This window comes from Zonotrichia leucophrys, chromosome 5, assembly GCF_028769735.1.
Source record: "Zonotrichia leucophrys gambelii isolate GWCS_2022_RI chromosome 5, RI_Zleu_2.0, whole genome shotgun sequence".
Classification (NCBI taxonomy): domain Eukaryota; kingdom Metazoa; phylum Chordata; class Aves; order Passeriformes; family Passerellidae; genus Zonotrichia; species Zonotrichia leucophrys.
In genome coordinates, this window is record NC_088175.1 from 7310973 (window position 1) to 7337152 (window position 26180).

The 26180-nt window shown below is 40.9% G+C and overlaps 1 protein-coding gene across 8 annotated transcripts in view; it reads right to left on the reverse strand.

Annotated features, from left to right (window-relative positions):
- EML1 (EMAP like 1) overlaps nt 1–26180 on the reverse strand; it is a 123099-nt gene that overhangs the window by 72297 nt on the left and 24622 nt on the right. For 5 of the 8 annotated variants that reach the window (XM_064713398.1, XM_064713397.1, XM_064713395.1 and 2 more), the window contains exon 1: nt 6715–6936. The exons of 1 other annotated variant lie outside the window; for it this stretch is intronic. In XM_064713398.1, the coding sequence (XP_064569468.1) occupies nt 6715–6781 (67 nt within the window). In that variant the 5' untranslated portion in view covers nt 6782–6936. Of the gene's footprint in view, nt 1–6714; nt 6937–26180 lie in introns of those variants that run through there. 2 more of the 8 variants (XM_064713403.1, XM_064713402.1) reach the window with 1 other exon arrangement.

The following is a 26180-nucleotide window of genomic DNA, read 5'->3' on the forward strand; positions in this document are numbered from 1 at the left end:
GGACAATCTCACTTAATTACTTTCCAAAGAATTAATTTAGTGAAATCATGTTAACATATCATTATCCCCACCCCATCTCCCTAAAAAACCTCAGGGAGCTACTTCCACATTTTAATTATGTAATGGACGAACATTTTAAATTGTGATTCATGGAAGAAGAGCATCATCCACAGCTCCTTTAAACTTTCACAATTCCTTATGGTTGCCCAATTAGTGTCATTTGCAAAGAGCAAGCACCCAACATAAAATGTACTCATTACACCATTTCATACAACCTTCCTACTTATTCTCTCTCATCACCCCCAAGATTTTAGAGATCAAAAGACAGGTTCTTTACTACAGCTTCACAAAACTTCTCTTGACAAAAGAACTGAACATCAACTTTAGAATCTTCATCTTAAATTCCTAAGAAAAGGAGAAGGAAGCAGGAAGTCAGAATAAAACCTATTAAAATGTATGTCACTGACTGGTGCACTCCCTCACTGTCTCCTCACGTATATTCACTTTTTAATAATGTACTTTTAATATAATTTTAATCTTATTTGAATTATTTGCATGTGGTTTAAGGTTCAATAAAGGAATTTCAGATTTGCTATTTTTAATTAGAACCTAAAACATATATTTTGCCAGCTCCGTAAAATACTATTAAATTTTTTAAAAACTCCTTGAAGATCAGACAAAGCATGTTTTTCTGCTGAGAGCCCCATGCTTTAATTTGCAATTCTGTATGTTGTTTTATTCATGATAAAATACTTGATACTTGTAGTTTCTCTCCATATTGCTAACACTGACACAGATTCTCTGTTGAGGTTTGACTATCACTAGAGGATTCTCTCATGACTGGTCTACATTTTCATTTGGTTTTAGAAGCTTAGTTAAAAAAAGAAAAAAAGGAAAAAAAAATTAAATTCCAGTAACTATAATTAACACCACTCATGACTAGCACAAGTGTTAATAATTCATGTTTTGGAAATAAATAGCTAATTAAAGGGCAACAAATTCAGTTTACTTATATAGTGTCTTATTAGCAATAATATTTTGAGCTCTAATAGGCTAACAATATATATTGTGCAAGTGTCCATTGCAGCAAGTTATTTTTAATTCATAGCATACTGATTTATTCTGCTTGCAATTACTGCACATTCCAACAAAAAAAAAAGTGTTTCTGTATGCCACCTCTCCCTCCCCTTTACTCCAGTGGTGAAGAAAAATATTCTAGAATCTGCTTATACCCTGTATATAACCAAAATGCATAAAACTGACTCTTAATGTAGAGTCCAATTCAGCATTTCCTTTAAGAGTTTGACTGCAAGAGCCAGAACAAATCTTACTGAAAGAAAAATTAAGAAAATGCTGTCTAAGCAATGCTGTCTAAGGCAATGAAATCCTCTGTCCTACAAAACTGGTAGAAGCTTCAAGTGGAGCATGGCCTCCATTCCTGAATTCAAAACATGCTGCTGTTCTGGAGAGAAGAGGTCTAGAGATGAAACATGGGAAACCTGATTTGTCTCTCTGACTGTGTTGTTTTGGACTTCTGAGAAAAACAACATGAGTAATGCTATTAACATGTTTGCAACATCTTTTTGAACATGCTTGCAACACCTTTTCCTACAGAGTGCATGAATCTGCCCAGTGAACACTGAATTAAATCCAATTTTGTTTTGCATTATTGCTAGGAAGTGATCACAGTAAAACAAATTACAGTCTCTTCCAGCCCTTGACAGACTTGAACTGGTGCCCTGAAAGCTAAAAGGCTCAACTTACCATTGTTCCTTCCCTAACCCATTCCATATTGTGTGACTTTGGTCCAGCTGTAGGAAGATGTGGCTGCATTGAGGAAGGTTAAGGAGAGGAAGTGTGAGAGTCAAATGGGAAAAAAGAGACAACCACCAGAATAATACTGTCCATACAGATTTCCTGTTTGTGGTGCTCACTTCCTCACTGACAGGAACTGCTCCACTTGCAGATAGAGGACTCAGAGAGAAGAGGTACACATGTTCAATTTGTTTTCAGGAATGGAGGAGAATTACAGAAACAGAAGATTCACATGTTCAATTTGTTTTCAGGAATGGAGGAGAATTACAGAAACAGAAAATTCAAACCATAAACAGACTGACAAAAACTGAGTCACACAATTTACTTTTCGTGATTTAAGTGTGACTGATAGTTATCAAAGCTACTACCTGTCAAAAATCTTAATGTGATTTTGGGGGGAGGGAGCCAAAAGGAACCATTAATTTTTAAGAAGTGTTTTATTACTGGTCTGTTCAGCCTGGAGAACAGGAGACTAAGAGGAGAACATCACAGTCTACAACTTCCTCATGAGGGCAAGAGGACAAGCAGCCACTGCAGTGAGCAGTGTCAGAAGCAGAGGGCAGAGCCTGAAGTTGTGTCAGGGGAAGTTTAGGTTGGTATCAGGGAAAGGTTCTTCAGCCAGAGGGTGGTTGGGCACTGGAACAGCTCCCCAGGAGCCTGACAGAGTTCAAGAAGTGTCTGGACAATGCTCTTGGCACACGGTGTGACTCTTGGGGATGGTCCTGTGCAGGGCTAAGAGCTGGATGATCAGTGATCCTTGTGGGTCCCTTCCAATTCAGCATATTCTGTGATTTTTCTGCTCTCTTAAAAAGATAGATTACAGCATAGTTTGTATCAACTTAAATTTTTGTCTAACTCTAAATTTTTTACTAACAATTACACTTCACGTAATCTGTTAAACAGAACTGTAATTAATATTATGGAGTCCCTTGCCAAATATATCAATTTCATTAAGAAGTAATGTTTCACACTTTACTGCTTTACCCAGATACTCTGAAGTTGAAGCTTCTGTCAAACAAGGCATTTGTAATGCAGGAATGGTCATTTGACAGCTAGGATTTTCCCAGTAGCCACATGAAGGACATTTAAAAGATGCTACAAGTTCCAAAGAAATCATATATAAATTTTCACTTCCATCTTTAAGTCTACAGAGGCATTTTGCAGGAATCCCAGATTTCACCCTCTACATTTCATATACCTAATAGTCCTGCCCACAGCAATTACTGTGGTGAAGGCTGTGTAAATAGAGAATAGATAGATAGGGATCTGTGGTCAGAGCACCCACAAAACTCTGCCCACACCCTTCGTGTCTTCCCCACCTGTCTGTAATCAGTACTGATCACAGCTGCAGCTTAGTAAATCAGCTGGGGACGAGATGAGCACTGTCTCTAATTCCAGAATGTGTCTTGTTTGGCAGTGTGTCATGTCCAGCATGGTTCTCTCCACCAGTTTTTAAGCAGATGCTAAAAACCTCAACACTATCTTGCCTTATCAGGATCCTTCCACTTTTACCTTCAGCTTAAATAACACATGACTAACAACCCGATTGACTGTAGATAAACATACTGGCTTTCTACCTAAAAGTAACTTCTGTACCAAGAAAGGTATCTATAACCAGGCACAGTTAATAGTATCTAAGTTTTACTTTACAACATGCAAAATAAACAAGCAGAGTCCTTCATTACCTGGAAAGTGACACCTAAGTTGAGAACTGTCCTTGAGCTTTAAGAGGAGTTATTTTAGGGTCTTTCTTAAAAATAAACAAACAGAACAAGCAGAGCAACTAACAAAACATTCTGTGCATTTGAAGACTGTCCTCTGAAACTGAAGAGGGAGATACCAAACAAATCAGTAAATATGATAAATTCCTCCAGAGCAGGCATGTACTTTCTGCTTAGTTTACAACTAAGGAAACTAAGGCATCAAGAATGAAATAAATTGCCTAAAATCGCATTGGAAGTTTGTATTTCTTGCTTTGATGTTATCTCAGATTGACACTTGTGTTCATTAACACAATGTTTCTCAAATGCCAACTGTAGCTTTACTATTCTGTAAAAAGGAGTTTGAAGAAAGTAGGTGTCTTTGAACTAGCTGTGCTAAATATTTGCCCTAGATTTTAGACATGCAGCTCAAAACTAACATATTTGCCTCACCCTCTTTCTTCTCTCCTTTCCTTCTCCATTTACCTTCTTTTTTACACATCACAAGCCATAAAAACACATTACTAAATAATCATGCAAACTAAATCTGCATATGAATGAAGACTCAAATTTTTCTCCTGAACCCAGGGCCCTTTCTAGAAAGAAAGGAGCAACTCTGGGGCAAGTCTGCTCTTGTGTTAACTTTTTTCTCCCTGACCAGGCCTTCCACCAGTCACAGTCCTGCTCCCTCATCCCCACCACAGCCTCCTGCCCATTACTGCTCCCTCCCTGCCTGTCCCCTCTTGGGCTCCCACCCACTCCAAACAAAGAGAATGTATGGAGGAATGGGAGAAGCTGCAGCCATCCTTGGCCCAGGACAGACCTTGGTTGCTACCCTAGAGGTGACCCACAGATATTTTTTCAGGCCTTTACATTCTGATCTTTCGAAACAATACATATGGGCAATCTCTTTATCCTTTATTCTGTTTGAGAGCACCAGAAAATTCCATCATATCTTTTCTTGTACAACTAAAATTAATCCTATTCAGAACAGGAACCTTTACAGCATACAACAATGGTCACTTTGAGTGCTTACCAGCCATTCTGTATTTCACTTTACCATATACTAAAATCATATTGTCTTCCTATCTCTACCATTCACTTGCTTTGTTTGATTTCTTCTATATGTCTGCCTGACTCCCAACTTCACATCATTTTTCATACTGCCCATTATACATGCAAGAGCTTTCCACTTTGCTGTAAAGCAGCTTTATTTATCACTTTTCAACCTCAAAACCCTCACTGGATCTTCTATTTGTATTTTCTTCCTCATGGGTCATGTGTGAAATACCTGATTACCTCAAGGCTGTACTCAAAGGCTTGATTATCTTTTATTCCTCATTTAATATAGTCTCACTAAAGGTAACTTGTAAAATGAAAGGCTTCTGAACTCAACCACTTTCTTTTATAAGCAGAGAATAATACGGACTTACAACAGCCCTTGAGGTCGCTATCTACAATGAGACAAAGCTAATCAAGTGACTTGTTCCAGAAACGCATTCCAGAATATAATACTTAAGGATTAACTAAGATTTTAAAGCCTATATACAGTATAAATACATATGGCTTATTTCCATCAAGTATAATAGGTGCTCAGAGTTACCAAACCAACATGAGGGACAGTCCACAGGAATAAGTTACTCTGCTTTTTCAAACTATTCAGAAAGTGATGCAACTCTCCTTCTGCTCCCACATGCAGGCGACTATCATGACCAAAGCTCAGGGATTTTGGTAGGAAGATAGCTTGCTTATAAATGGATTAGAGTATAAACTTTGAAATACATTGCTGTATGCTTCCTCATTAAAAACACTTACAATAAAATATTTATTAAGTTTAGGCAAAACAGGCATCTGCTATTAGTGTGCAACCCCCATACATAGTCATAGTTTTCTCTCCTGAGGAGCTCCAAAAATAGGGTGTCACTGCACAATGCCCACACACACAACTCCTGCTGCCCTGAAAAAACTGCTCCCACAATCTCCAGGTCCACACATATCAGAGTTTTCTGCAAATCTGTCCCTTTCTCGCACCACATCACAAAGAAAAAATATGAAATTTGTCATCTTCACAGCTTCCAAGGAAAGAGGCAGCTATATCTGGTGCAGTTGCTGTCATGAAGCAATTTTGTATGAACCTGACTCCAGCTGTTCAGACAGCAGTAGAAAGCAGAGACCACTACTAAAATGTAGAGAAATAAGAGATCCACAAATATGAAATATGAGATTATGAATGCTCACAATTTTGCTGCTAGAAAGCAACAACTCGTACCCAAGTAAGGTATTTTGAGATTACAGTTTACCATGAAGAACTCTCTGTAATATTTAGAATAGCTCATTTATTTCCCTCAAGGAAAATATCAGCTACTTCAATAATCCCAAGTACTACGCAGGCCAATCTCCAATACTGCCTGTGAGGACACTTGCAGTTCCTCATCTCCTTCCTATTTTACGACCCATCACTGCAGCCTGGCAGCTCCCCTGCCATGCTGCCACCCAGGTGACGCCATCACCCCAATAACCCCTACCTTAAAAAAGCAGCAGAAAGAAAAATCAGTAAGTGCAAGCCAACTCCGGTAACTCCACTCAGGCACCTCGCACCTCCACACCGCCCTTCCCTTTACCGGGGCACAGCGGCGCCGGGTGGGCTCCGGGGCTGAAGGGCACCTGCGTCCCACTGCGCCCCCGCGGTCACGGGCAGCTCGGCCATACACATGTATATAAACACAAGTCTTATACATACATATATATGTTTATTTATATATACATATATATATTTATATGTATATGCGTGTGTGTTGGCATACGCGCAACGGAGCCACGCAGCGGTGGGCGATCGCTTGAGCTGCCGGATCTGCCTTTGGGGAAGATGCACACAGACATCTCTGCCGTCCGCACACGCACACGTAGCTCCGCACATTCCCGTGAACGAGGCGCAGAAGTTGCTCGCAGAGGCGCCCCGAGGGCTGGCAGGTTTCCCGCCGAATAACGGGGGAGGCTGAAGGGGGTGAAGTTTCCTCCCTCCTCCTCCTCCTCTCCCCGAGTTGCGCCGCGGAGCCGGGCGGCCCTGGGCGGCGGAGACGCCGCCGGCAGCCCCGGACCAGGCCCGCTCCCGGCGCTGCCTTCCCCGCGCCGGCCTCCGCCTCCGCCCCGCCGGAGCGCCGGGACCCCGCCGCTCGCCGGGGCCGGCCCCCGCCCTTACCGTTGCAGAACTGGAGCAGCGAGGAGGTGTCGTAGAGGCTGCTGTAGCTGGAGAAGCCGTCCTCCATCCTGCCGCTGCGCTCCCGGCGTCCCCTCGGCTGTCCCGGCGGCCGCCCGCTGCCTGCTCGCCCACACGCTGCGGAGCGGAGGCGGCTGGGGCCGCGGCGGCCTCGCTGCCTGCCTCACTCAGTTGCCATGGCAACCCATTCACTCCGCCGCGGCTGGGGCGGCGGCCGCTCCGCTCCGAGCGCGGGGGGAGCGCCGCGGGGCGGGCCGGGGCGGGGCGGCCGCCGGCACGGCGCGGAGCGGCCCGGGAGGCGGGGGGGACCCGGGGCGGCGGGGCGGGCGCGGAGCCGCGTTCCTCGGCCGGCTCTGCCGCCTCTCCTCGGTGGAGCTGCGACTGAGAGAAGGACGAGCTGCCGAATCCCTCTGCCTTGCCCGGGGCTCTGACCGCGAGGCCCAGCGAGAGCGGGTGTCCCCATCGGGCCGAGGCGGAGCAGAGACAGTGCCCGGCCCTGCGGCAGGAGATGCCCGCCCATAACCCGGGGGTTAACCCGGGGTACCGCCATGGATGGGCTCGGTCTGGGCTGGATGCGGGGCAGCGGCTTTGCGGTGCCGCCGAGGAGCCCCGCGGACTCCGGGTTCCCGCGGACTCCCCGGCATCCCTCCCTGCTGCCTCAGCCCGGCTCCTCTCGTCTCTCCCGCTGCAGCCACAGCCTGCCTGTAACTGCACCTTGTGCCCTCCGCTGGTTTCAGCGGCGATTCTCCTGGCTGCAGGACGGAGCTGTCACGATAACATTGTAGTTGATACTCTCTTACAAAACCAAAGAGAATTATACACACTGTAATTCCTTGTGCCATTTCATACAGTTTAAACTATGTAGTTCTAAGAGTGATACACTTTTCCAATACAGGATATTATAATAGCTTTAACTGTTTGACATGTTTTTGTCTAGGTGTATTCATAATGTCTGTTCGTGGTGAGGTGAAGGTGGTGGTCCAAAACTGGTGGCCAGAATTATTGTAAAATTATTTGAGACATTTTGAGCTTCAGTTTCTGTGCTAAGGAATGTTGAAGTGTCCAGTGACTGAAAGCCATTTTTAGTTCAAGCTCCTCAAGGGACACAAGGGAAATAGTTCATTGCACATCTATAGCACCTTTCAGCTTGAAAAATGCCAAAGCACTTAGCACATCATGCCTTCAGTCCCTAGTCCTTGCAGGAGCTTTTTGCAGGGCAGTTCCATCATGTGGATCCACTTACAGGCGTGGATTTGGTATTTGTGAGTCTTTTTACCAACCACTAAACCATGGCAGTGCTAACACAAAAGTATGTTATAAAATTAGGCAGAGATATCAGTTCCATGTTAAAGCAGAGTGAAAAGTGCTCCCTCCTGAATTGCCAGTGCCAATACTGGTAGAGTTGAAGTCATCTCCAGCACAAGCACTTGACCAGACTGATGTGCTTAAATTGTATCAGACAAAATCAACTGCATTTTATAGCTGTGGGCTGTAAAAAACAGAAAATTGTGGTAGTTTGCTGTTATATTTAAAAAAAAAAAAAAACCAAGATTTTAAAAAAATTAAAAATTACTTCAAAAATACAAAACCATATAGGTATTCTTAGTGTTTTAAATGAGTCATTATTTGTTGTCATCTTTAAAATTAAAACAGAGTCCTTAGGTTTTCTCATGACCTTTTCATTCATAAGCCATCAAACATTTCAAAGATGCTACATTATTCTAAAACACTGTACACACACAGAAAGATATGGGATTCTTGGCAGACAAGTTGCAACTATAGAAAAGTGAAGCTCACTTTCAGTAAAAATTCTGATTAATAATTTACTTCATTTTAAAATATTATTGCCATCATTTGGTTATTATTTTCAAGATTAAAAAGTGTTTTAACATGCTTATTTTCCACCATCTTGAGACAAGAGGTGTGCTCGCCATAAGATGTCAATGTTACTTTAACCTCTACCACCTCCTGATGTGTAAGTTTTGGAAAACAAAAATATTTAACCCATGCTATCTAAAAGTATTATGTTTGTAGTAAAAACTGTGTTGTCAGAGAGATTGCTACAAAGATAAGAGAAGGTAATGCCCAGTAACTTTTATGAGATTTGTCAAAGTAGGAGAAATGCCAGAAAGAGGCAATGCAGCTCCATTTCAGCGAGTAGAAATTAAAAGTCACTTAGAAACTCAAATCTAATCTCTTAGGGAGAGATGCAACATGTAAAACCTTGCAATGGATTTCCCTCTGAAATTAACAGTGATGGTGTCTGTGAAGCCTTTCAGCTCAGCGTGCTGCAAATTGGCTCAGAGATGTGACAGAAAATGGTCTCAGCTCCAATCTCCAGATGCTGTTATGATTCCATTATACTCTAAGAGCAAGGGTTAGAAGAGGGAAACACTTTCATAATTTAATGATTTTGAGACCTGTAACAATCTCATTATACTAAACTGCACCACAAGGCACGAAATGAAAAATTCTGTCTGGCTGTGGGAACAATGGCACAATGGATTGGAAGAATGCACTGAAGTGTCTCTGGGAATTCTTCTGGTATGATGAAACAACAAAAAACTTCTAGTTGTCCATTTTTCAGTATAGTGTGGCCTTCATAATTTGTACATTTCAAAGCCAGTTATTTTGGTAAGTGTGAAACCATAAAGGTGGGAATGTGGCATCCTGAGCAGTACAGTGGGGCTGGTATATCAGGAAAGGATTTGTTGCTGTACACTTGTGCACATTGACTGCTGGCAGTCAGAAACTCTATGATGTTACATTTTTGAAAGCTGTATTTTATACCTAATGATTTAACTTTTGTTCATCTTGAGTAGTGTAATGCAAATAACTATTAGCTAAGTGAGAATAAAAGAGCTTTCACCCATCCCTCAATGAATTTTCAGGAGTTAATATGCTCCAATATTAGGACAAAGAAGACTTGCTTTCACTTCCTGTTAATATGCTGTAGTCAAATATCACTGAATCACAGAATACCCTGAGTTGGGAGGGGTTCACTAGGATCTACTGAAGTCCAACTCCTGAAAATTTTGATGTTCCCTTTATCCCTTCCTGGAAACAGGATCAGGCTGCTTTCACCATGTGGTGGTAGCCTGGACAGCCTGCCCTCCATAGCTGTCCCCTGGGTGTGTGCTGAATGCCAGTGCTGCCAGCAGCTTGTGGGGGGAGAGGAGATGGCACTGGCTGTGGGAAGGACACTGGGATTTGGCTGTCAGTGGCAAAGCCTGCTGTGCAGAGCTGCTGATGAGCCCTCTGTGCAGGGTTTACAGGAGGTGAAGGCTCAGCTCACCACAGACACTGGAGGGCTCTTCTTTCAGGTCAGTGCAAAGCCTGTCTGCTGAACAGATCAGGGAAGCTTGGATGGCTGCTGTGCACACTGAGTGTACATTGCAACTAGAGAAATCTTCATCAGGCAAAGCATCTAGCACCATCAGCAAATGTGCTGGTTTTGCTAAAATTTATCAGTGGATATAATTATAGCATCTATTTTACTATGACTAAATTTTGAAGATCCCCTCAAGCTCTTTAGCAATCATTTGATAGGTCACATTTACTGCAGCATGATCAAAGGGAGCTAAGCTCATTTCTGTAGCTCACTGTGTTTCCATTTAACATGCAAAAGTCCATTTCACCATTCACAGTCTTACTTAATGCAGCAGTTGGTCTCTGCTTGAGCCTGGAAGCTTTTAAATTGCATGCTTGTTCAAGGTTTGCTTTTCCTCTGTGAGTCAGAAGTTTCATCTATTAAAAAGCTGAAGCACTGCAATACTTGGTGCCTGGGCCCAGGCTGCAATCCAAAACACAAGGTGCCATGTGTGTGCTTCTCCCTGAATCATCTCACTCAAAACAGAAGAAATGGGCATCTTTTCCAGCTGTTCATCCCCAGCACTGAGAGTCAGATGGTCTGAAAGCTGGCATCACAGCACAGGCACAGTGCCCTGCCTCAGCATTGGAGACACAGAGCTTTGACAGAAGCTGGGGCCAGGGCTGAGCAGCACAATGCCCAGCAGCAGCAGCAGCAGCAAGCTGCACACAGCAGGAGCCCTGGAGAAGGAAGAGCCAATGCCTGGTTTAGGAACCAGCAGGATGAGACCAGCACTTAGAGAGAAGGTGTAGGGTTAAATTTTGGATTTAGCTTCCTGAAATCTGATTAAATCCTGATTTATACTGGTTTTTTATTGTTTATTTTTTCCCTTTCTATTCAGAAAGCAGCAGGAATGTTTGGGTTTTTTAAGAGAATTTCATGCAGTGAATATATTGTCTTCATGTTGCAGAAGTGGCTTTTTCTCACTGCTAAGACTATCTCCAGGTACTGGCTGTCAGGATCTCATCACAGGCTCAAATAAGGATTTCCTCTCCCAGTGTGGTAGGAAAGGAAGAAGTGCCTTGCTGCCCAGTCTCCTTTGTGAGAACACTTCAACCACTGGAATAATCATTCATTCTAAATAGCAGGACTCCAGTGTTTCAGCCACAGCAGGGAGCTTCATGAATGTCACTACAAAGCAGACTTCATGCATGTGGGAAAGATGGGGTATAAGAGGAGGATCACCATTATACCAGCACAGTCTGAGTGCATTAAAAATACAGTACAGCAAATGTGGGATGAAACCATCAAAGCTATGCAGGTTTAACAATCCAAATGAAAATATGTTGCAATATTTCTGTATATATCATGTTGTTTTGAACTAGATATATTGGAATTATGGAAGTTTCCCTGTAATTAATAAGAATAGTCTTAATCATATTGCCCTGGAAAAAATACTCTTTTGCAGATTGGTTAATTTGTAAATACAAAGAGAATACTTTGAAGATGAAAAGAATAATGCTTTCCACATCTATGACTTCCTATTCAAAGAGGGGAGGCTGCTCAGCAAACACTGTTGCTTTCAGATTTGCACCAACTTTTTGAAACAAATGTTGGCTTTATTTGCTTGTTTGGAAAATGGGAAGAAAAACATGACACAGCCAAGGTCATGCTGGGAAGTCTGTGACAGAATCAAGCCAAAATAACTACCAGTTATTGCACCAACTGCAATATGAGTCTACTGAGAATATCCTGCCTGTAAACACTGAAGATACTACTTGTACAGTTTGTTATGAAATGTTTTCAAATACAGTGCCTGTTGTAGAAATACTCTTATTTTTGCAAGGCCCCCTAACACGTTGGGTTCAATGCACATCAATGTATGTAATGGCCAAGTGCAGCCTTACTACATCCACAGCTGTGACATTGAGATTTGAAACTGATGAGAAGCAAAATGTACTACAGATACACAGGAATGCAGCCCCTGTTCCATATTCCATTGCAATCTGCAGATGGGAACAGCACTTCTGGGATATTAATACTCTGTGAGATTGATGTGAAGAGGCACAGTGAGGGATGGCATCATACAAAATGATCCATTCACACTTCAAAATTTCTCCTTAGAAGTTTTCAGTTATAACTCAGTTCTGCAACCCTATTTTTGGTGGCTGCAGCCCCCAACAGAGCCTGAAAGCTTCTGCTAGCAGAGCTCTATGAGATCTATGTACCCAGGGGCACAAATCCTGCCTCCTCTGAGAGGAGGATCTCTGGTTCCAGCTACAATAGCTTTGGCACAGGTTCACTGGTTCTCCATTCAGGGCACAGGAGGATCATCCTTACAGGTTAGGGTCACTTCCCAGGGGGAATTCCCTCCCAGCAGAAGGATCTTTCCTGCACCCACTGGAACCTCAGGGAGCCCCCAGAACACAGGTATGGGGAAATGCTTTCAGCAAGGATGAAAAAGTGATGCTTCTGTATGGCTTGCAGCACACTGGCACCCTTCTGCACATGGCTGAGATGAGTAGTTTTGTTTTAATTTCTATGCCATGATTATAAAGATGCTACTGTGACAGTATATATTCCAGAGATCTATTTTATGCATATATTTAAATAATATTTTGTTAAAATTTAATGTCTGAGTTATATTATACAAAGCAATACCTACATAAATCTGTGCCTTCTGAATTATATTAGAGAAGAATGAGACTAGAGTAAGCTATACTATAGACATATTTCTTTAAAATTATATTTAAATAATAGCATAGCAAGTTGATAATTTAAAGTGTACATGAAAATTGCCACTTTTTAACAAAGTGGTTCTACAGTACCTATTCTGCTCACCCTTTAGAAGGAGCATTTTAACTGGACAGTAACAACTGACATGAACATGTAAAACCCAGGCTTACAAAACAGGATATTTCTCCAAAGGACACATCAGCTACACTGTGAGAAAGAAATCTCTCTCTTCTGCAAACAGGTACCCACAGTGCCTATGATGAGAGGAAAGGATCTCAGCATTCTATTTTATATTCCCTGGTCAGTAGGATGGTGGTTTAAACCTGTGCTTTACCAGAACTGATATTCGAATTTTCCCAATTTCCCCTGTCACTGTTTCACTGGTGTTGGGATCCAGCACAATCAAGGGCATCCTGTGGGAACTGATGTGTACCAGGAGAATTTATTGTCAGCCATGTAGATAACAAAGCACATATAAAAATGTATGGGTAAGACAAAGCACCATGTTGGTTCAATATATTAATGTTAGAAGGGGCTAGACAATCTCATTTACTGCACTTTCTACATTTGCAGTTATGTTACTGGAAATTTGCCCAGATATGGAAAATGAATGATGGCAAATGTCTTCTGAGAGATAGCTGGAAAAAATAATGTATTTCTTTTAGTGATTTCATATGTCATGCTTGCTTTTAGTGAGTGATTTATTGGAAAAACTGATTTGTGCTATTAAACAAGTAATAGGAAATAACTGCAGAGAGTTTACCTGTAATTTTAACTCCTGTCATCACATAAGCCCATTTACCACTTCAACTAAGTTAACTTCAAGTTTTACTTATCCATCCTCCTGTAATCTTTCACCAAATATAATACTAATTTTGCCAAAACAGGTAGGAGAAGAAGACAGTATTTCATTTGTATGGTGTGGGTTATTTCTGCAGGGAACCATACCAGCTCCACTGGTTCAAACTCATTGAATTTCCATGAGTTTTCCTTGAGTGGGTGGAGGAACAGGAGAGTGGATTGCAGTGTGACCTACAAAGGCTAGGCAGGAATTCCAATCCACTACACTTGCAGATTCCTTTGATATCTTACAGAGCCAAGACCACCTACAATGAGACCTTCATCCCTCCACTGCTTTTGCTGCCTCAGTTTATTTCTGCTTTTCCAGGTCAAGATCCCAAGACACAACCTGGGGATGGAAGGAAACAGTTAAACCATCAGTTTATCTAAGCTTGGCTGGCTGGAGAAACAAGCAATAGGAAATAATCCTTTCAATACAGTTTTCAAGATTACTTTACACTGATTTCCAGCATAGGCTGTAGTTTTTATTTTTGTGGGTAACTTCAGTTCTGAATCAAAATTTTTATTTACTTTGGAACAGAATTTGCCTTGGAAGAAACTTTTGTTTTGTTCTGGTCTGTGCAATCACCCAAGGCCCACAATGTGATCAAAGCAATTCTGTGTTAAATATATTTATTCAAAGTAATTTCTTTCTGCAGGTTCATAGCAAGTGCATCCAGAAATTTAGATAAATTTCACTTTTGAACTCCTTTGAACATATAAAATGTAAGCAATAAAATGCAAGAAAGGAAGTGGTTGAACCAAAGTAACCTTCACTGAATTGCCCAGAACATAAATAGGCATGGCAGGATCAGGTCCATACATTAATAAAATATTTGGCTTTGGTGAAAGAATTCTGGTTGTTCTTAAAACACCTCTGCCAGCCAGTGCAAGGTGTAGGATTACTAATCCTCCTCAGGGTAAGCCATGCGTGGCATTCTTCTCTTTGGTGGTGGCTTTCAAAAGAGTCCTGGAGGAGGAAAAAGTAATAGGGGCAATAATGGCAGTGTCTGAATGAAGCTCTGAGAGCCAGCCCAGCCCTGCTGCCTGGCTGCCAGCCATCCAAGATGAAGAACAATCGTACATTTGTCTCAGATACCAAGTTACCTAATTTTCAAAACGTTTCCTGATGCAGCTCTTTAATTCTTAAGTATTTCACCACCTGACGTTTCTCTCTCAAGTTTTCAAAGAAGCAAGAGAAAACCAGAACTACAGATAACTGAAAGAAGAAAAACTAAAATGATTTTGTCATTAGTAGTCATAATTTAAGGAAAAAAGGGCAAGAAGACAAGTTCTTTTCAACTTTTCAATGCCGGATAACCCCTCATTGTCCCACTCACTTTCTGTCAGGATAAATGCTAGGATAAATAATAGAGCGAATCTCAAAAGAAAAATATGTATTGTGCGCCATAAATTATACAAGCAGATGCAGCCATGAACAAGAGAATTAGGAACATAAAACCCCTTCAGTGTACACGGGCTGGTGAAGGGCTGGGAATTGCCAAGGGATATTCTGTGACCACCGTGCAGTCCAAGCTAAGATCTTACCCCAAACATCAGCCTGCAACCCTGTTATGCAGGGGTCTGCACCTTTTCTCTTGCATTCTTCCTCTTAAACAGCTCTTTTTTTTTCTTTTTTTTTTTTTTCCATATCAGTAGCTGTTTAATGAATGTTTTTGCCATAACCAGCTTATGGTATATTATATAGATGTCTGAGAAATCTTGTGCTGAAGAATTTTGCATCTTCTACCCACACTATCCCTTCAAAGATTCCCATATTAAAGTGAATCAGTTTCCCTAAACTAAGGGATAGGTAGAATAGGTCAAGGGCCAACTCTTCATGTGTAACCTCACATAGCACCATCAGCTTCAGCTGAATTCTTGGTTTCATTCCTTTTTATTTACTAGAAAATGTGTTACATAGCTTTGTGGCACTCTACACAGATATAATTACAAATAACCTAGCTGCTAAATGCTCATCAGAGACTCCATTCAACTAAACAGTTCTTTGGCAAAGTCAAAACTCTGGGTACAGATTTTTCAGATATAAACATCCTTAATATCTCTTGTTCTTTCATGATGTCTTTTATTTCAAGACATCAGCAGATATTTTTTATTCAGCACTCATTTCAGCAGGGGAAAAAGAGTTTTGCAATATTGATGCAATTTATTTTTGTGTGACCAATTAAGAAAATAAGGACATTCCAAAGAAGTTGATGTCATTCATTTCAGATAAGTAAGATGTTTCACAGAAACCCCACACAAGACTGTGGTAAAGGACTTTTTTCCAACTTCACAAATGACATTAAATGCCATTTTATGACCATCCAAGAGTAAGGAGTAAATAATACTTTATGCTGGAAAAGAATACATGTGACTCATGATTTACAGCTGTTGTAGATGTGAACTTGTGGAAAATGATGCAATTAGAGGCCAGAGGCAGAGCAAAATATCCATTCAGCTCTGCTGAGCAGATCAGAACTGCTGAAGGGCTGGAGAAAAAAAATGTCATTTTCTCTTTTGCTCATGTCCTCCATAAGCTACATTCTGCTTGGAGTCTCGTCATATTCAAGCAGTACAGTTAAGGGAGAATCTTTATATGATTTAGCATTTTTTATGTTTTCCATTTGTCTGATGAAGATTGCTTGCTCTGTCATTCATTCACCATTTCCTTACATGTGAAATTAGGAAATGTGGCACATGAAATCTGAAACCCAGGTTTTTTCCATCTCTGCATGTTTTCCCTTGGAGCTCAGAAACTCAAGTTCTGCCAGTGTAGAGGAAGGAGAGGAAATGTAGCAATAAAGTTCCTGGCTTCATCACAAAGCCCTTTCTGACCTGACCAGGGGAAAGTGTGTGGAAAGGGATTGAACTATCCAGGACACAGATGAATGGCAGAAGTATGATCATGTGAAATCAGAAAGAAAAACCTGCAAAATAAGATCTAAGCAGGAACAGTGAGGCTACAAGATGTCATGCTACAAATGCACAGGTGGAAGGCCAGGAGAGTGCTGGTTCAGTACTCAGGGTGCAGCTAATGACAGATGATGTGAGCAATGTAAAAGTGATTGATGACTTTTTTGTATCTGTCTTCACTAAAACTGAATTTTAACAAACACAGTAACACAATCCTATTGCTGATAAATGTAGCTCCACCTTCCTTGCTTTATTCCACTCCCTCTTCCTCACTGTTTTCCTTCATCCCTCAGTCACAGTGATCTGTAAGTGTGCGCAGAGATCTGGATGGGGAACTGCTTCAGCTGAAAATTAATCCAACAAATAGGTGGTAGTTACTGAGATCAATTAGTTCTGCAGTTTGATCCATCTCTTAGCTCTACCACAATAAATGTTTTATTTTAAATTACCTACATGCATTAACTTCATCCTATGATGCTTAAAGGGCAGACTGATTAAGTTTCTGAGTGACTGGATGTTTAATGTGTCAGAGGATCAGAAGTAGGAAAGCATGGGACATATAGTTTAAATCGGGAAAAAAAGAGTAGTAGATTATTGATCAGTTGATTAAATTAAATTTCTGCTCCAAAGTTTAGGATTTTTTAGACATACATGTAATGAGTGCTTATGTAATAAAAGGGAAGTGGGCAGCATTCGGTTTTTATTGTAAGAACAAAGTCTGTCAAACCAGCTTAGATCCTCCCATGCCTGTATTGTATTGTGGAAAGGGAGTTGGTATCATGTAATTCAACTTCCATAAGGCTTTCTGCACACTCATGACAAATCCTCTGACCTTAGAGGATCAAGATCAGAAGCTTGATCCTCTAGAAGCAAATGAGGAAACGCAGCCTTGCTGACCCCACTACACCTGTTCAAACAGGTCTAAGACTGTTGAGGTAACCATACCTAAATTGGGGCACAAAATGGAAATAGGTATGAAATGTGATTCTGCACATCTTCCACCTTCTTCCCACTACAATCCACTTTTTCATTAGTGACTGGAAAAGAAAGCAGGAGACACACTCAGTAAATGTGCTGGTTGCAGCTTGGGAGCTCTGCTGTTGTTTTCACATGAGGGTCACAAGTAATTGACTGGTGCACCTCAAATAATACCAATTTACTTTAAAAAAATAATCTCAATTGCTATGAAGCTGGAATATAAATTACAGTATTGTTCCATTGATTTTTCTGTGTCCTGAGAAGATAAATTTGTCCCCATGTAAGTAATTGGTAATATATTCCTACCACCTCCAATAGCAGGTGGTGAAGAAAGCAGTTTAGTTTACATCAGACCAGAAAATAAAGTTTATATACCAAAGAACAAGTCACTTTACTGAGTACTCGTGCAGTGCTACTATTCTGGAGGCTAGTGATGGAGAATCAGCCTTTCTTCTCTCAGTCACTGGTGTGTGTCAGGTCAGGTCAACAAGAAGCAACCACAGTCCACTGCTGCTTGTTATAAAATGAGATAATGACTCTTTCATTCTTGTGTGGGTACAAAGCAGAGTCAAAACTTGGCCAAAAAATCACTATCATAGCTGCAACAGTGAAATGCCAAAAGCCTGAAGTGTCCTCAATATCTACTTTCCTAACAGTACATGAGATGCCTGGGATTTCATTTTTCTACTCTGTTCCCTTTTTTGGATCCACTCCTTTAATGCTCCTATGGACAAGATGATGAACTGTAAAGGCAATTCACACTGACTGAAGAATTTGTTTTCAGTTAAAAGCCACTATTTGCTGCTTAGCAGGCAAACACAAACACCTATGGAAAGAAGAGCTGTCATGGCATTTGAAGCTCCTGAGCATCTCTAATCAGCACATCTGAAAATATTTGAAAGTGAGTTTAGCCTATATATGTCTTCATATCACAAAGTACTGCTAGGGACAGAATTGGATGTTGGATGTGTTTGTATTACTCCCTTGAATGAAATGAAAGGCATTTATGCATCTCTTTTGTCTGCATTTACACACACCTACACATAAAGGGATTCTGTCCTCCCTTCCCCTTATAAAAAGTGATGATCTCATATGATTTATATCATAGTGGCACAATCTCCTAAACAGGCACTGAAAATTATCATTAACCTCGAAGGCTAGACTGCCTAATTCCTGTACTTGCCCTTTGCAGTACTAACAGAAGTTATTTCTATAAGATAAATTTGTCTTTTGCATTATCTAAGACACACAAAATATATTTAAAACAATTAAATATATTAATATTTTGTATATTTCTGAACTTAAACCACAAAGTTTAAAATTATATCTTCACACTTTAAAAAACTCAGGCTCTGCTTGGGTATAGTAGTGTGACATTTGAGAAAGCTGTGGCATTTGGATCTGCGTCCAACAGAGGGAGGTGTTCAGAAACAGGCTCTGGTCCAAACTCTTTCTAAGAGTAAGGAATTCAGCAGAAGGGGAGAGGAGGACATGAGCAGATGCATGTGAGCAATGCATGCTTTACTACTGCAATTCAATTCCTTTAGCTGCTCTCTGAGAACTCAGGTGTGGGGTCACTGCTGCTTACAGATTCAGACATGCTCAGAAGGTTTAAAATTAGAGGATTTTTAGATCAGACAGGTGACAATATCACCTCTGTTTTGAAAGGGAACTATGAAGCTCTTAAAAAGAAAAAGCACTACTTGTTTCATATCAACCTCTTGATGTGAGATAAACTCAAGCAGAGGTCCAGCCTGGCAGGCACTTTGGGCTCAGTAAAAACCTGAGGTTACTCGGCTGTGCTTTCCTCACAGGCTGTCTCTATGGCAATGGGAAAATATTGTGAGGTATAGGAATGAAGGGAATATGACTCAGAGAGTACAGAAAAAGGAACATTCAGAAACATAACTCCCAATAGGCACAGAGTACGCTTTTCAAAATACACACAAATCAAAGAGAATCTGCCTCTGCTTTGCCCCGGTGTTTTTACTGGAGAATGCAATTAATAAATAAGGAGCTGTAGTGCTGCTTGTTTTCATTCCCTCTATTATCAGAGGGAAACAGAAGCTGGTGGTGAAGGAAGCAGCAGGAATGTGCTCTGCCCCTCTGAGTTGTGCAGCATTCTCCACAGGGCTGCCATGTGGCTGGAAGTGTGTTTAGCAGTAAGGGACAGGTTTGGACAGACTCCCCCAAGTCAGTGTGGTACTTCCATGGCCTTTCCAAGTGGAAACTTGTGAGACCACAGAGGCCACAGGAAGCTCCTGTGTGAAGTCCCCTGTCTCACTGACCTGGGTCCCACCAAAATGAGATTTGGCCCAAATAAAAAGGCAGCAGCCCAAGGCAAGAGCCATCCTGCAGGGAGACATCCCTACAGAGCCTTGCATGAGCAAGGACTCCCAGGCCAACCCAGACCTGTGCTCTGACTGGCCCAGCGCCAGATGGGCTTCAGCTTGCCACACAACAGGCATTTATAAATAGCTTTCCTCCCCAGTTTTCATTTTAGATATTTAGTCCCAGGAAACATTAAAAAAATAGATATAGATATAGATATAGATATAGATAGATATAGATATAGATATAGAAATAGAAATAGATATAGATAGATGATATAGATATAGATATAGATATATAGATATGGATATAGATATAGATACACACACACACACACACACACATATATATATATATATATATATATATACATGAGGCAAACTCAAGTGGATATATTTATATACATTTTTTCCCTTGCTTAAAAATATCTTCTACCTCTTGCAGCTAATGATGATTTTGTGGGCCTGTATTAGCACTAGTCATTCTCTCAATCGTTTATGATTTTGGCCTCAGTGGCACTCTGACATAGTTAGTCCCACAGGTCAGTTATGCATTGTGCAAAAACCTGTCTTTTAATCAAATTTATATACTTAGTTTAATGACACTTTATCCTTGAACTCCAAGAAGATCAGATTAAATGCTCTCTCCATAGCATTCAATTTTTTCCTACATCTGTCTTAATCTTCCCTTCCAGTTTAACTCAACTCCTTCAATAATTTCTGCCCTGAAGGAGGTGAGAGCTTCCTTCCTTCTGGGACCTGTGGAATTTTGGGACTGTCCCCGAGCTTCCCCTCCTGACCTGCAGGCTGCTGCTTCTCCATGAGAAGTGCAGTGAGCTGCTGCAGTCCTGGGCAGCCTCTGATCCTGCTGCCCTGGGTTTCACTGGGGGAGGTACAAGGGATCATGAGGCACCAACATCATTATCCTGTATTCCCTCACTTTAAAAGTGCTGGCCACCAGTACTGTTGCCCAGCAACATGAAACTGTGTGTCACTGCTGGCTTCATTAAAATTTAAAAATATTTTTCCTTGCCAAGTCAAATGAATAATTGACGATGATTTCACTGTATATTTAACATGTCCATTCAAATTCCAGTGTGGAGGTAAAGCAGTTTCATATACCTAGAATTAAGAAGAAATGACTAATACTGGCTGTAAAATAAGACGAAAAATACTTGCACTTACAAAGCAATCTGTATATTGCTCAAAGCTGCTGTATCAAATAAATGTCCAAACCTTGTAATTATTACTTTACTGAACACACTGTGCCTTCCTTTTTTGCAAAGATTATTAAATCTTACTTTATGCTTTCTCTCTAGAAAAGACTGCAACAACTAACCTTTTAACTACTTTATTATACTATTTATTTGCTGTACTATGCCTATATTTGCTACTATAGGCAATTGAACACATTAAAAAAGCATAAATAGAGAAGAACAGATTTCAACACTGATATTTTCTGGTTGAGTAATAGTGCCTGGGGTTATTCAAAGAGAATGGGTTGTAAAACTCAAGTTTACTTTCTGTCATCTGCCTGATGGATTGCTTGTTACTCACCTCCAGCACTCCAGCTAAAATAAATTGCTGCAACCCTTATCAGTAGTTTCTTTTCTATTGTATGTGAGAAGTCCCGATTTTATCTAATTGGTGGCATTACCAGAACATTTTTCTGCAAATGTAGAGGCTTCCAGGCTTCCTGGTAAATGCAATTGCTGCTTTAACCCATGAGAGGTGCAGTTAAATGTGTATCTGTGAGCAGAATGGAGAGGACCTAAGCTGGGAGCTTTGGAGATCTCCAAGCTAAATGACTGCCAAAATAAACATGACTGGAGATAGAGGGATTAATCCTGTAATCCTCACTTAAGCAAAATTCCTGCTATCTTCAGTGAGGTTCTCACTGGGGAGCAGCTGTAAAAATTGGCCTAAATGAAGCAGAAATGAGAAAGGCCAAATTCTGCCTCTGGGTGTGAGCGTGTGACTTCAGCGAAACCTGAAGTGTGACACCCTGGGTCTGGGATAATCAGCACAAAAATTCTCACTTGTAGTTTGTACTTGTATTCTCACAAAAAAGTGAGAATACAAGTACAAACTAACATTCAGAAAGGAAATGTTAATTTTATTAAAAACTATCTTACATTTTAACCAATCCTAGGACTGTTTAGATCATTTCTCTTCACTGAACTCAGAATTATTGCCCCCATTTTCTATCTGGGGTGGAAAAACAACATGCAAAGTTAAGTGATTTTCCACAGACCACACAGCAAGTGATTAGTATCATGGGGATGAATTAATCTTGGGTGTAAATCCATAAAGATTAATGGAGCTCTAACAGGGATTAATTTGGCCCATCATCTCCAAGGATAGCAAAACCAATTAGATGATGTCATTAATCTTCTGGTTTGTAAAGGACTGTTTCTTAAGCAATACTGAAAGAAAGGCAATAAAACAGGAATGACCAAAGGATCCACTGTAGCAGATGGACTGGTTGTTCCTTGGCAGAGGAGTCCCAGCAGGAGCCTCAGACAGTGACAGCAGCCTCGAGGTGCCCTCAGGCTCCATCCCAGCTGAGATGCTCTGGGGCAATCATTTATTTGAGGGTTGGAGAGCCAGCCCAGACTGCAGTCACTGATTAGGTTCACGTCTTTTCTTAGGGCATGACTTCCACACAACTGATTTGGAGTAAAATATATTTATTATGGCCCTGGGAGCCCCAAGTCTTTGCAAAATACCAAGTGCTTAACGTCCTGTGGAAAGTAGTGCTCGAAAGATTCATAAATTTTAAAGCTTCCACTTTTGAGCTGACATAATGTGAACTATCCCATTAGAAAGAAGCCAGTAAGAAGAAATCAATCCAAAATCTGCATAACTGACTTGTTCTGAGATTTGGGGAAGAAAAATTCTTCTCATTCACTGCTTGTGACAATACACATTTTCTCATCTTAAATTCTGATGATGTTCCTGATGCTTACAAAAGGGTCAAAACTGGCCCACAGCAGAGTAGGATCTTTCTTCAATTGGCCTCAGAAATTTTATTTTAAAAAGAAGAGAAACAGAAATGTTTTTGTCAAGGGGTAATGGCCAGCTATAAAAAATGCACACAAAGCAGTGATGAACAGAACAACAAAAACCACAGCTTCTACACAGTGGTTGGTGGAATTTATGGAAAAAAAAACATCTGTGACATTGGCAGGGTCTAGCATGAGGACATTGAATAGGAGATAGTGAATTTGTGCCTGAAAGTTGTGTGCATTACCTAATAGGCCTGGTAAAAATGTTCCACTGGAATGCTGAAAGCAAAACTTGGCAACAGTGAGATCATTAAAACCCTACTGCAAAGAAGCCTTCATTCAAAATGTAATAATATGTATCAGGTTTTTCATTGTTATTATGAGAAAGAATATTCAAGCTGTAATAGGGATCTCCCCATCAATAGTTCTGCCTGAGTAAGTGTTTAATGGCAGAGATTTCTTAATCAGTGAAATTACTTAACACTCCTTTCATGGGGATGTTCTTGGATAGAATAAAACCTCTTTCCACATTTTCTATACTGTAGGAGTTCAAATGAGGTGATTTGAACTGATGAGTTCAAATGTGCCCAGGCTGATAGGGCCGCTCCACTCCAGAGGGACGATGCTGTGACATTCCCTTGCTCCATGGAACAGAGCAGGGCTGGGAGGGACAGGGATTTCCAGTTTTGACCCTTTTTTTCCCCTGGCACCATGGTACAAGTGCAGATCTTGCAGGGACAGGGATTTCCACCTTCCCTGGGCACTGTGGTACAGGAGCAGGACTTGGAGGGACAGGGATTCTCAGCTTCCTCCCCATCCTGCTCACCCCCAGCACTTTTCAGGAATGAAATGACACTCTGCTGCATCTATGTATGAACAAAGAACACTGGAAAGAGACACAACACAAGCATCTAATGAGATTATGAAAGAGACGTGAATTTTGGCAGGGAGACTTGAGTAGGGAAGATGGAGGGAGGATGATAATGTTTGATAATATTTCTGAGTTAGTGCTGATGATGGGATTACACTTAGGAGTTGGTACTGCTAAGTACCGGTGCATATAAGCCTAGAAAGTGTGATGTGGAGAATTTAGTCAGCCAAAAAGAGTAAATAAATATACCAGGCAATGTTTCTACATGGTGTCATCTATGTTTCATAAGTGTAATGAAAACAACAGGAAATGTGCTTCAGAAAAATGTGTCAACTCTGGCCTATAATATATATATATAGATAAAGAATGCCCATTTTAATATCTTCCTTTGACAGATGGATCTAAAGAACTATTCTGAGAAATGCTTCAACACAAGACTGCGTTTCCAAAACACTTTTCAGACTGTAAAATGAAAATATTTGTCTCTTTTTTCCCCCAACAATTATATATTCCTCTAATAGTCAGTGACTATTAGAGGAAGAAATAATAAAAAATATTGTTTTCATAAGTAGCCATTATATTTAGCATTTTAATTTCTAGACAGAAAGAAAATTGTGTATGTAGACAGTTGTATTTTGGTAGACTAGCTAGCTTAATCCTGATTTCCTTTTATTTTAGGCCAGCTGTTTCATTTGTCATTAGGGAAAATGGGTAATGATCACACCCCCATTTATCCAAGCTTTCTAAAGTGCAAGTTTTCTACAGCACAAATACACCTGCAGTGCTATAAGCACAAGACCATGCAAAGCCAGTCAGTAAATGTAAAACTGTGCAAAACCAGTGCAAAGTGCAGTAAATATAAACCTGATCATGCTCTCAGCTCTGGTATGGCCAAGGTAGGAGCTGGATACAGATACCTTATCTTCTGCAGCTAATGTTTGTGGTAGAAACAATATAGCAACAAACACTGCATGACAAATATTAGCTTTATGCAAATAAACTTCTATTAAAAACCCTATTTGTTGACCAGGGGAACAAAATCAATACTTTAATGATGCAATGAGCACCACAGTAAAAATACCTGTGATTCAAACCCAACAATTACAGCTCATCTAGTTCATACATGTTGGTTGCTTTACTTAAAACATGTTCCAGAAATAATTTATGAGGGAAGATATATGCATAGCCACAGTAACTACTGCTTCACAAGTCCAGTTATATATCTTAAAGAACTTGGAGAATATCAGAGAAAAAGTAGTGATGGCAACTGTTTCTAAGCAGTTGTGAAGTTGAGTGAAGTCCAGACTTTGTCCTGCAAACAGTGTTAGTTCTTTGCTGATCATCTGATTGGCATGGCCACTGCTGATTTCACTGGCAAATAACTCTGGGTGTGTTTTAAGAGCAGAGTTTCACGCACCTTGAAATTAATATATTTATGGAAAAGACTTTTATGTTGTAGTTTGAATATATTTGATGCTATTCTGAGGATTACTGGGGTCTTTGTTTCAGACTTAAGCACAACAATGGAAACATTTATTCTTTGCTTTGCATAGACATTTACTGCTGTGTATATGGACTATGGAGACACAAATGAAAAGTTTGGCTTACATCACCAGAGACTTGTCATTTTCACATAACCATCTTATTTCCTTTTTACAGCAAATTAGCAACAACACCCTTGCAAAGAAGCAAGGAGCTTCAGCTGCAGTGGCAGCTTGCTCCCTTCAGAGGTACCATCTCAATCACAGTGCCCTGAGGGAGGTAAAAACATCATCCCTTAAAATACCCTGGAAGATAATACCAGCTGAAGCAGAGAGCACAGGTCTGTCCCTACCAGGCCTCCAGGGAAGGAACCACCTTGAGCCCTGTTTGGAGGGAGTACAGTGCTCAGAAAAAATAAAAGGGAATTTTGGTGTCCCAGCAATTCAAGACAGATGCAGTCCCCTTGCTCCAGGCACACAGCTGTCAAGGGAGTAAATAGGGAGATGAGACAGACCATGGTCTGAAGTACATCCCACAGAGTTGGTGTCCTTAAAGCATGAGCAGCTGGTTAATCTGATTAGAGGAGATGGAAAAACATCTTGAGGATGACATGGCCAGGAGGAGAACATCAGGATGCAATAACAGCCAGATAAGTGCCTGGGTGCACGCATGGCTCAGTGTCGACTCCAGAAGATGTGCAGGAGGCAACCCAGCCTGACCATTCCCTGCACAGCTTTGTGGTACCTCCAAAAGCCACTGTCCCCTCCTCCCATGGGCCCCCTGCATGCTGGGAATCCCCATCCCACACATGCTGGGCAATGTGATCTCCAGCAGTACGATAAAAGTTGTATTTTTTATGCACATCCAGCTATTTTATCTCTTAATTTTGAGCACAGAAGAACCCATGAGGATGGATTCATCACATCATCTATTATAAGCTACTTTTGTTAAAAATGTAAATTATCTGATCTTCTATA